This window comes from Garra rufa, chromosome 9, assembly GCF_049309525.1.
Source record: "Garra rufa chromosome 9, GarRuf1.0, whole genome shotgun sequence".
Classification (NCBI taxonomy): domain Eukaryota; kingdom Metazoa; phylum Chordata; class Actinopteri; order Cypriniformes; family Cyprinidae; genus Garra; species Garra rufa.
Window position 1 is genome coordinate 11098298 of NC_133369.1, and position 12028 is coordinate 11110325.

Below are 12028 nucleotides of genomic sequence, written 5' to 3' on the forward strand. Positions count from 1 at the left end.
GACGTCACGCCGCACCCACCTCAGTGAGTTTGTGCGCGCTCCCGGAGTTCCCAAACACAACGCTACACGACGAAACCGGACAGATGATCACGGATTGTATGAGAAAATGATCGTTATATCACCACAAAAGACGTTTAAACCTCGTTGTTAATCAGGTAGGTGTGTGATATATTAACCCTCCTGACGGCGTCGGGATGAAACTAAAGCGCAACAGGTTGTATATCATAATGTTAGCCGTAAGCTAAGATTAGCTTGTTAGCCTCTACTATTGAAAGAATCGTAACCAAATCACACCTGGAATTATAACAAACCGTAATGAGCTTACGAGCTCGCGAAAACACAACAAATGTAACTTTAAGTCGCGTCTGATAGAGACAGCAAGAAACTCCCTGACGGAGATGCGTTTGTCTGACAGCTATTGTAAAGACAGCGATATAAACAGTACACATGCCTATTGTACATACACACAGAGACATTTATTGTAGCCTACATACACTCTACACTTAGATACATACACTAACGCTTAATACACACACGATACGTTACATATTTAAGCAATGCAGTCATCACTTCATGGGAGTTTGACTCTGTATGTCTGTAAGGGAGTGGGCGTTATTATCAAACTTACAGCACACTGTCCATATGTACATACACTATCACTCAAAAGTTGAACAGTAAGATTTTAATGTTTTTTTTTAAGTCTCTTCTGCTCACCAAGCCTGTATTTATTAGACCCAAAGCACAGTAACATTTTGAAATATTTGTACTATTTAAAATAACTTTTCAATTTGAATATATTTTCAAATGTAATTTATTTCTGTGATTTTAAAGCAGAATTTTCACAGGGTTTCCGCGGGGTCTTAAAAAGTCTTAAAAAGTCTAAAATTTAAAAATCAAAATTTTAGGCCTTAAAAAGTCTTAAATTCGCTGTTCTAGGTCTTAAATAATTTTACACAGGTCTTATTTTTCCGATGTCCATGTAACGCTACCTCTAATGCTCATTTAAATTCTCTTTTTGTGTCAGCTGTAAAATATTATGAATCTGTTTTTGGCATCTTGTGAATGTCTTACTTTTATTTTTTTGTTCTTTAACCATCTTTGGAGCCTCTGTTTTTGATGCCTGTTTTCTGTAACTATGTTGTTTACATGTTCTAATAAAAAGAAAAAAAAAATTCTCTTTTTGTTGTTTCCGTGATGTTGTAGTTCTTTATTTCACTATTCCAAATATAATTTGCTGTATTTAAACTACAAATGAGACCAGCATGTAATAGCCAATCAGCTTTCTGTTATTGCCGCGAGTCTCTCTCGGATTGTACCGCAGAAGTAAAATGGATTTAACTTTTTAGCTATGGGGAAGTGCAAGTTTAGCGATACTTAGCTTGAAAAAAACTGAATATAGGGCTTGGCTAAGGCCAGTTGCTAACAACTAGATTTTTTTCTCCCTCTGTGGAAGTTACTGCGTCTTCAGAATCGCAGTAGCAGAATACAGGTCAAACTACCTTTTTCTGTATATAATGTTATCAATAATAATAAGAAATATAGGTCGAGCTAGCTGACCGCCAGCCTTCGAAATACTTTTAAAATGTTTTTTTTTTACTTGCCCGACCGAACAAACCGCCTGATTAAAACTGAAGTGACAAAAACAACCAGTGAAGCATCCAAAGGCAAGAAAGATTCATATTTTAATACATTAAACGTAAACAGAAATTGATAATGGATAGTGTATTTCTGGTCTATTTGTGACATACTTTAAAACAAATGAATGTAACAGCACTCTAAAGAAACACACTGAGGTAAAAATTTCAAATGTATAGTTTATTTATATAACATGATATAGTTCAGTAATATACCAAGTGAGCTTTTTGCTAAAAATTCTCACAATTACAAATGTTACATTAATTTTAGCTCAATAAAAAAGTAGTTAGTCAAGTAGTTACTTACATATTAGACAATATGCAACATTAGCAGAAGCATTCTCCTAGCAACGTTCTGCTATAATTCAGCGTTTTGCTCGAATCAGTTGAAATAACTCGCTCATGAAGTGACTTACCGCCACCTGCTGGTAGTTTAGTGTGTTTAAAAGTATGCCTCCACACCAAACATTTCTAATGTATATATTTATAAATCAATAAATGTATTTAAAACATTAATCTCACTTTTAATTTTGCAGTGTAAATTATGTAATCTCACTGCTAACAGCCATTTAGAATTTATTGATACATTCATAAAATAAATTTCAAAGGTAATGCATACATTTCAAAAGTAAGAAAAAAAGGCCTTTATAAAGGTAAATCAAATATGCAGATTTAAGATGTAAAAGCTAATAGAGCACTGATGAAAATATTGTTTCAGAATTTTTTTTTACATCAGATATTTCTAGTGGTACTTTTATGGGGATATTTTGTGTGGAATAGTATCTGCTGATATGAAAAGTTCACTGTATATCGTAGTAATAAATTTAATTCATGACAGCCATGAAATTGCGTTTACTTTTTACATTAAACACATTAAATATTACATATATGCATGTAATATAATATCTATTTTCATTACAGGTTTCGGTCTTAAATTTCATATAAGGTGGTATTAAAAAGGTCTTAAAAAGTCTTAAATTTCACTTGTTCATATCTGCAGAAACCCTGTTTTTAGCATTATTGCTCCACATGATCCTTCAGAAATCATTCTAATATTCTGAATTGCTGCTTAAAAACATTTATGAGGTTGAAAACAGCTGAGTAGAATTTTTTTCAGGTTTCTTTGATGAATAGAAGGTTTAGAAGAACAGCACTGGTCTGAAATAGAAATCTTTTGTAACATTATAAATATCTTTATCCTCCAATTTGATCAATTTAAAACAAAAGTACTGAAAAAATATATATACTTACTCCAAGCTTTTCAATGGCATAATTCTACAAAAGCTTTTTATTTCAGATAAATGCTGATCTTTGGATCTTTCTATTCATCAAAGAATCCTGAAAAAATGTACAAAAGAAAACAAATCGACATATTTGAATAATTTCTGAAGGATCGTGTTACACTGAAGACTGGGGTAATGATGCTGAAAATTTAGCTTTGATTACAGGAATTAAAATTTTACTGTTTTTGCTGTATTTTGGATCCAATAAATGCAGGCTTGGTGAGCAAAAGAGACCATTAAAAATCTTACTGTTCAAAAACTTATGACTGGTGGATTACACTTGTGTGAAAACTTTAACTTTGTAAGCAAACTTTTGCAAATGACTTAAATCATGTACTTTTTTCTCTCTCCATGATTCTCTGACTAAAAATGTACTTTTGTGTCCCTTTCCCCCCTCAGATTTCTTCTACTTCCTGCCTCCAGCCATGTCTTGTCGTGACATTCATGCCACCAATGCCTTTGCCTTTATCATTGCCATATTGTCGGTGGGCGGTCTGATGGTCGCCACGCTCATTCCCCAGTGGAGAACCACCCGCCTGCTCACCTTCAACCGCAATGCCAAAAACGTGACCGTGTACGACGGCCTGTGGACCAAGTGTGTGCTGCGAGATGGTTCTTCGGGTTGCTATTACTTTGATGCAGACTGGTATGCAAAAGTAGACCAGCTGGACCTCAGACTGCTGCAGTTCTGTTTACCTGCTGGTAGGTGCTCATGATGGGTTCAATGGGTTCAAAGCTGTATGAAATCTGTTTGTCTGCTCTGGAGATCAAGTTCATATGTAGTGTCCTATATAGGCCATTCTATAGAATTGGTGCAAACTGCTGTCCCACAACCAAAAAAAACTCACTAAAAAGCATTTATTCAAATCTTAGATGTTTACTAAGATCCTTTTATTATCTATAAAACTCACAATAATATTTAAGATATCAGTAAGCTTAATAAATATAAAATAATCATTTAGTGGGTACTTGCAATTGGGAGGTGGCTGTCCCAAACCCTAACCCCTAAATTTCAACTCTCAACTTAATATCAAAATTGATATTAAAATATTTTGTGCATTTTATTCCATTGTTGTTTAAAAAAAATATATATATATTTTTAAAGTGATTTAAAAAAAAAAAATCCTTTGTAAATGTAAAAAAAAATGTGTCATAAAATATTTTTATGTCAATACCAAAACACTATGTTTTAGTCCATTGGCTGAGGCTGAATTTAACTACACCCCTACATTTATGATAAGGAAATATTAATGACACTCTCTCTCATAGCTACATGGTGAGTAGATAGGCCATCTAATTTTTAGGTAAATGCTTTTAAAAGTCTGAAAAATCTATGTGTAACTGAATGTCACTACCAAACACCATTTTTCTATAATTTAACACTTTTTTTTGGGTTCAAAAGTATCTAAAATGGTCACTACTGAAACAGTCACAACCAAAACATTTGGTGAAGTTTCAGTAGTGACATCTTTGTTTTTTGGGGGTGTTATCCCATAAAATTGTCACTACCGAAACAGTCACGCCCGAAACATTCAGTGAAGCTTCAGTAATGATATCTTTGTTTTTTTTGGGTGTTGTTCCATGAAATTGTCACTACCGTTATCATTGTCAAACATCAAACATGTCATCATTGTTTCGGTAGTGACAAAAGGAAATGCATAATCCTTTATTTAAGGGAAATAAACTACATTTTAATATAGGTATGCCAATTTTTAGTATGTTGTAGTAGTGTTTTGACATGTGAGTTAAAATTCTGGAATGTGATGTGGTCGCTACCAAAACATTTAGTCAAAAATAAAGTACTGAATTATAGGGCTGGGCGATTTGGCCTAAAATCAAAATCTCGATTAATTGAACATTTTAACCCGATTACGATTAATTAACGATTATTTTATTCATTAATAAAATGATATTTAATTATATTTAAATAATTTTTTTTTTTTTGCCTTCATAGTTCACTGACAAGTTTGGTACAGTAAATATGCTCACATATTACAAGTGAGAGATTTTTGAATGAAGGGTGCACACACTATCTATGATTATTTATTGAACATTAGTGTTGAACAACTGAAATTAAAGCACACATTGCTTAAAACGAAAAGTCACATTTTTCCTAAATTAGTGAAAATAAATAACTTGCACTTTTGGAAACAAAATAATTTATTTATAAAATAATAATAAATATTAAAAGTAGAAAATAAGCGGTATCTCTTCTAAATAAAATTACTCTTGTATATCCTGTAAATACTTTTTACTGTATAAATACTGCTTAAGCTCTCCATCGACTTGTCTGAGGAATAACGTAACGTAACGGAGCGGGGTCACGTGACTCCACATGCAGTAGTGTTTTTAAAGGGAAAGTAATTGAAATAATTGACCTGGAAAAATTTGATCGATTATAGGTTCTGAATGTCGATTTCGATTACTTTTCGATTAATCGCCCAGCCCTACTGAATTATCAACTAAGATGTTATTATAGTGTTTGGTTCAATGTAGTCAAACCAATGAACCCTTTAACATCAAATCAGTATAATCAACTTTTTGCCTTTCACAAAGATTCAAAATACAACAAATCAAAAAAATCTTGAAATATTGTTAAAATTGTAATTGCTATTGATTTACCTCCTAAAACTTTTTAATGAAATAGCAAAACATATATTTACAAGGAAGATGTAAGCAAACTTTTAATGGGTCAATGTAACCATTCTTATTAAATTATTTTATACTGTGTTTCGGTAGTGACAGATCTGGGGAGAATATTCCAAAACTTTCTGAAAAAACAATATGAGAATTATCTGCACAATTACTAGGAATGTGTACCTAGTGGATATTATACAATTTACATACATAAACAATTTGTGAAATAAAGCCTTTGCACCAATTCTGTAGAATGGCCCATATACTGAGACAGCAGTCGCTGAAAACACCACAAGCTGTGTTGCTGATTTACTCATCTACTTCATATTAAATAGCTTTTTGCATTTTTATTTACTGACACTAGTCCAACAAGTGTGCAACTCTACATTTAATTTATTCAACCAATTTGTGCCAAATTCCAGGACATATATTCTTTTGACATCAGCCTCTTCTCTTCACAGGTCTGCTGTTTTCCAGCTTGGCTCTTCTTCTCTGTCTATGTGGCATGTGTAAAACGGCTTGCTGCTCTAAAACCCCTGATGACATCAAAAACTCCCGCTGCTTGGTCAACAGCTCAGGCTGCCATTTAGTGGCTGGGATGCTTCTATTTCTAGGCGGGGCCATCGCCATGCCCCCCTCCGTCTGGTTCCTGTTCCACACGCGTGCCCTTAACGAACGTTACGATAATCTGTTTGCCGTTGAGTTTGCGGTGTATGTGGCCATCGGCAGTGCTGGGGGTCTGATCCTAGCTGCCTTGCTGATGTTCATGTGGTATTGCATGTGTAAAAAGCTGCCTTCCCCCTTCTGGCTACCTCTCAATGAAGACCCAATGACCCACAGCCTCTCTGCACAGCCCCTCATGACCAACGGCTTGCCTTCTCCCGTGACGTACGCACCCCAGAGCTTCCCTCCGGGTGTTTTGGATGCCCCTGCTTTTGTCCCGGCACAGGGTTACCCTCAACCTGTGCCCACACAGCCTATGCCGCCTCACGTCTACATGCCACAGATGACCATCCCTGATGGTTACGGTTCAGAAGTCGGAGCCTCACAGGTATATAGTTACGCTCCCTCTCAAAGCTACGCGCCTTCTCAGGGATACGCCCCATCTCAAAGTTACGCCCCCTCACAGAGGTATGCCGGGCCACGCTATTCCACACGCTCCCGTATGTCCGGCATTGAGATTGACATTCCTGTCCTTGCTGACTGACACTAAGTTGGTTGTTTCATATCAAACAGGTCAAACTGCTATTCTGTTTTTATTAATAATCAGAAATGGAAAAGAGGAAAACACCTTTATTTAAATGATGTAGCAGGTACCTCTTAGTTTTACCACTGTAAACTAATTAAAATGGTCAGAAAAACAATAACACAAGTGGAATTAGAAAGTTGTGTACCTCGTGAAACACAAGCAGAACAAACAGTGTAAACTGTTATAATAAATTCACTGTGACTGGTTTACGTATTATTACACAGAAATTAATTCTGCTAATCTTCATGACTCTAATGCCTTGATTATGCTTTTAAACCTTGATAGTAACACTGAATTTAATGTTGATGTTAAGCACTGTTTTAACCTGTTAGTGAATATACCTGCTAATATCTAAATGTGATTAGTAAATACTAGAAAGAGACGAAGCCTACACTACCAGTCAAAAGTTTTTGGACAGTTAGATTTTTAAATCTTTTTTTTTTTTTCTTCTTCTTCTTCTTCTTTTTAAAGAAGTCTGCTCACCAAGCCTGCATTTATTTGATCCAAAGTACAGCAAAAAAAATTGAAATATTTTTACTATTTGAAAAAAAATGTTTTCTATTTGCATTCATATATATATATATATATATATATATATATATATATATATATATATATATATTTTATTTTTTTTATTTTATTTTTGCAATTTCAAAGCTGAGTTTTAGCAACATTACTCCAGTCGCTGGATCCTTCAGAAATCATTCTAATATTCTGATTTGCAGCTCAAAAAACAATTTTTATTTTTTATTTTGCAAGCAGTTTTTAGTAGATTTTGTTTTTATGTTTCTTTGATGAATAAAAAGTTCAGAAGAACAGCATTTATCTGAAGTAATCTTTTGTAACAATATAAATGTCTTTATCATCACTTTTGATCAATTGAAAGCATCCCTGCTGAATAAAAGTATTCATTTCTATAATAAAAAAAAAATTATCAAAGTATCTTAAAAAAAGTACTCAACTTTTAAATACTGATAATAATAAAAAATGTTCCTTGAACAGCAAATCAGCATATTAGAATGATTTCTGAAGTATTATGTGACACTAAAGTAATGATGCTGAAAATTTTGCTTTGATCACAGGAATAAATTACATTTTAAAATATATTCAAATAAAAAGCAGTTGTTTTAAATGCTAAAAATATTTCACAGTATTACTGTTTTTACAGCATTTTGAATCAAATAAATACAGGCTTGGTGAGCAGAACAGACTTCTTTAGAAAAACATTAAAAATCTTACTGTTCAAAAACTTTTGACTTGTAATGTACATTCTTTTTTATGACTGCTTATACTTGTATTACTGTCAATGCCATGAAGTTTCATATTTGCCTTTTATGTTGCAATACCTGAAAACTGTTTTTTTTACTTTCTGATGTTACATAATGACATGTGAAGGAGAATTAATTTTTACCTGAAGTTTATTATTATTATTATTATTTTTTTAAGATGCTATATGAACACACAGCTAAAGTCTGTCTACACTGGACATGACAAAGGGTCCATTGCAAATCATTTGAACTTGCATCATAAATATAACGCAGCTGTTTCCTGTCAAGGATTTGTTGTGTTGTCCAGTGTAGACAGCATAATAGGTTCTATTGTATTTTGTTGTCCAATGTAGGCATGGTGTTACGTAACGGAATCAGTTATTTTTTTTAATATGTTGAAGGTTTTGGAGAAAATAACCTTGTGGTTTGACTCGTTACCTGTTGTCTCTACCTGATGCCTTTGAGCAGTTTAACTACTCTTATCAAGACTGTATTTCCACTATTTGATTTATGCTTTGTAATGCCTTACATGAGCAACAAACCATTAATGAAACACTGCACTATTTTCCACTCTCTTCTTTTAATGCAAATGCATTAAAGAATAAGGAATATGCATAAGGAATATTACATGTTCTAGTAGTATGTATGTTTGTTTACTGTTACATAGTCACGTAATCCATTGTTGAAATAAGAGAAAAACACTTTTTTAAATTCAAATAGTTCCCACTACATTGCCTATGACATATTGCACAACAATTTAATCTAGCCTGTTTCTACAAAGCTCTATTGCAAAATGTTAATTTTTTATTTTATTTTTTTTGCATAATGAGTGTATAGACTACTAATGTCTTGAGTGCTCTTTTTATTAAAAGTGCAGTTTGTTAAATGAAGTCTGCTGTGATTTGTTGAGATATCGCATAGTATTGTCACTGAATTGCTTTCTTTAGGGTAAGCATACCTGTAGAATTATTTCTTTGAATTACTGGGATTAAATGCGGTATCAAATTAAAATGGAAAACATTAAAGGATAAGTTTACTTCCAGAACAAAAATTTACAGATAATTTACTTACCCCTTGTCATCCAAGATTTTCATGTCTTTCTTACTTCAGTCGATAAGGAATTATGTTTTTTGAGGAAAAATGTAAGGATTTCTCTCCATATAGTGGCCATCGATGGTGCCCGCGAGTTTGAACTTCCAAAATGCAGTTTAAATGCAGCTTCAAAGGCCTCCAAACGATTCCAGCCGAGGAAGAAGGGTCTTTTCTAGCGAAACGATCTGTCATTTTCTAAACAAATTGACAATTTATATACTTTCTAACCTCAAATGCTCATCTTGTCTAGTTCTGTGTGAACTCTGTGTATTCCAGTTCAAGACAGTTAGGGTATGTCAAAAAAACTCCCATCTCATTTTCTCCTCCAACTTCAAAATCATCCTACATTGCTGCAGACGTACCTACCCAGTGTTTACAAAGTGAACATGCAAAGAAGATCAAACACCCTTTACAAAAAAAGGTAAAACAGCGATGTAGGACAACTTTGAAGTTGGAGAAGAAAATGAGAAGTTTTTTGACCTACCCTAACAGTCCTGAACCAGAACACACAGAGTTCACACAGAGCTACACAAGACCAGCATTTGAGGTTAAAAAGTATATAAATTGTATTTTTTTTTTTTTTTTTTAGAAAATGACGATTGTTTCGCTAGATAAGACCCTTCTTCCTCAGCTGGAATTGTTTAGAACCCATTGAAGCTGCATTGAAACTGCATTTTGGAACTTGAAGCCCACTATATGGAGAGAAATTCTAAAATTTCTTTACGACTAAAGAAAGACAGACATGAACATCTTGGATTACAAATGATCTGTAAATTTCCAATAGAATTAAACATTTTCCCTAATAGTTATTAATACATTATTAGATAAAAATGTAAATCTAAAATCTAGTTTTCTGGGTAACCGATATTTTATAAATATTTTACACAGTATTTGTTTGCCGCACTGTAAAAATTTTTCACCAGATTCAACTTACAACCTAAGTTTAGCAGCTGCCTTAAAATTTTAAGTTAAATCAACTTAAGTCATTTCCACTCACAAGTTAAATCAACTCATTTTTATTGTAATAAGTTAAAATGACTTGGAGTTTTAAGCTGATTTAACTTAAAATTTTAAGGCAGCTGCTGAACTTAGGTTGTAAGTTGAATCTGGTGAAAAATTTTTTCAGTGTATGTATTTTGTCCTTACTAGAGGATATATATGTTTCCTAGTTTACGTCAGAGTTAACAAACAGGTTGATTTCATTTTCCTACCCCACAACTGCCTTTTCTTCTATGCTAATGTGTGAAGTGCTTATCTTCCTCTCTCTTTTTTTGTGTAATGCTGCATCAGCTTGTCTTTTGAGCATCTCACCCTGAGAAATGACTCAATTTTTTTATCGTCTTTATGCTGATGGTTTTGTTATGTTGCATATCAACCCCGTGACCTTGCGTGTTGGTGATCTCAGCAACAGGGCAGTCCTCTGATCTGATTCATTCAGACACAGTCACAAACCAGAGGGACAGTATCGTCCTGTTCACCATATGGCACATGCATCTGTCATCCGCCTCGCACTGCAGCGGGGGACATGAAAACGTGTCCCTCTTTGGCCTCTGTAGTGTCTCTCACTGCTGGACGCTGTACAAAGCTCACAGTACATGCAGAGTCTCTGCCACGCAACCTACGTGAAGTCAAAATGAAATCAAAGTGGACTCTATTTACTTTTTTTAGTTCATGGTGCCATGTTAGTAGAGGCCTATGACTTCTGCGATGTGGAAAACTCGGACAAATCACGGAATTCAGTCATAAAAATGTAATTTACAGTAATAATGGATGAATAAATCAGAGTAAATTAAAGCAGGTCAGTGCATTTAAATCAAAATTCGATATGGACTAGCATCTGTGAATATTAAACAGCAAATGACAAATTAAATATGAATCCTGCATGTTCTGCTTGTCTCTGTGTGAATGAATGCTGCAGACACGCGGTTTTGTTTACTACACACACACACGTGTGCGTGTGATGCTTGCAGTGTTTTCAGCCTTTGCCGCCTCAATATATGAGTACATGAACACAAAAACATAATCTCTAGAACTGCTCTGACAGTCACTGTTTCTTTTGAGAAAAACCACAACTATCGTCACATCATATACAAACAGAAACTTAAAGTTCTGCACAGCAACAAGTCAAAATAAAAGTTTGGTTTAACTTGAAGAAACTGTGACAGAAATATATTGCTTAATGTAATGATACTACTACTACTACTAATAATAATAATAAAAATATTATTAAAGGTCCACTGAAGTGCCTTGAAACACGCAGCGTTATTCTATGTGGTGACGTACTTTTAACTGAAACAAAAACATATCGCCCATCCCCGCCCACTAATTTTGAATAGCCAATAGCGTTCCATTAATATCTGCTCGGGCAAGAGCCGTTGAGCTCGGTAAAGTCGCATTTGTAAGCTTATGACAGCCACAGACTAATAAATTACCCCATAGATTCAATATGAAACTTACTAAAACGAAATAGTGATCATAATCATGCTGAGGCTGTGTAATTTAATACATGCCGTCCGTACATATGAGCGCATATGATCTGCTCCGGGTTAATGCGTCTCTTTGTAGGGGGCGGGACATTACGGACTCTAGAGAGCATTTGATTGGACAGAATGTTTGATGAGAAACTGAAGTGCACGGTGATATCATCCAAATCCTTGATTCATATTGGCGGAAGTGACGAGACTGTAAGTTTTGAATGCCCATATCTTGTAAACGCGAATTTTGTCTTTGTTTTGCAGCACACTAGCTTATAGATAACCTTAAGGCTAATATATTCATACTAAAAGCCAAAAAACTTTAATTTTGATTTCAGGGGGACTTTAAAACATTATTTTTAAGGAAGATTTACCAGAAAAATGATTTACC

The 12028-nt window shown here is 34.2% G+C and overlaps 2 protein-coding genes across 2 annotated transcripts in view; one reads left to right on the forward strand and one right to left on the reverse strand.

Annotated features, from left to right (window-relative positions):
* The window catches only part of adam22 (ADAM metallopeptidase domain 22), an 89874-nt gene that overhangs the window by 32271 nt on the left and 45575 nt on the right, over positions 1–12028 (reverse strand). The gene's annotated exons all lie outside the window — the stretch shown is intronic.
* cldn12 (claudin 12) lies at positions 41–7728 on the forward strand. Its single transcript, XM_073846527.1, has 3 exons — positions 41–155; positions 3317–3619; positions 6016–7728. Exons 2-3 carry the CDS (start codon positions 3343–3345, stop codon positions 6759–6761), a joined length of 1023 nt encoding a protein of 340 aa, XP_073702628.1. The 5' UTR covers positions 41–155; positions 3317–3342; the 3' UTR covers positions 6762–7728.

Bases quoted from the DNA above. Each gene is read 5' to 3' on its own strand.
- cldn12 (XM_073846527.1), top strand. From the start codon at position 3,343: ATGTCTTGTCGTGACATTCATGCCACCAATGCCTTTGCCTTTATCATT. The intron at 3,620-6,015 runs GTAGGTGCTCAT...TTCTCTTCACAG, and splicing joins GCAGTTCTGTTTACCTGCTG to GTCTGCTGTTTTCCAGCTTG.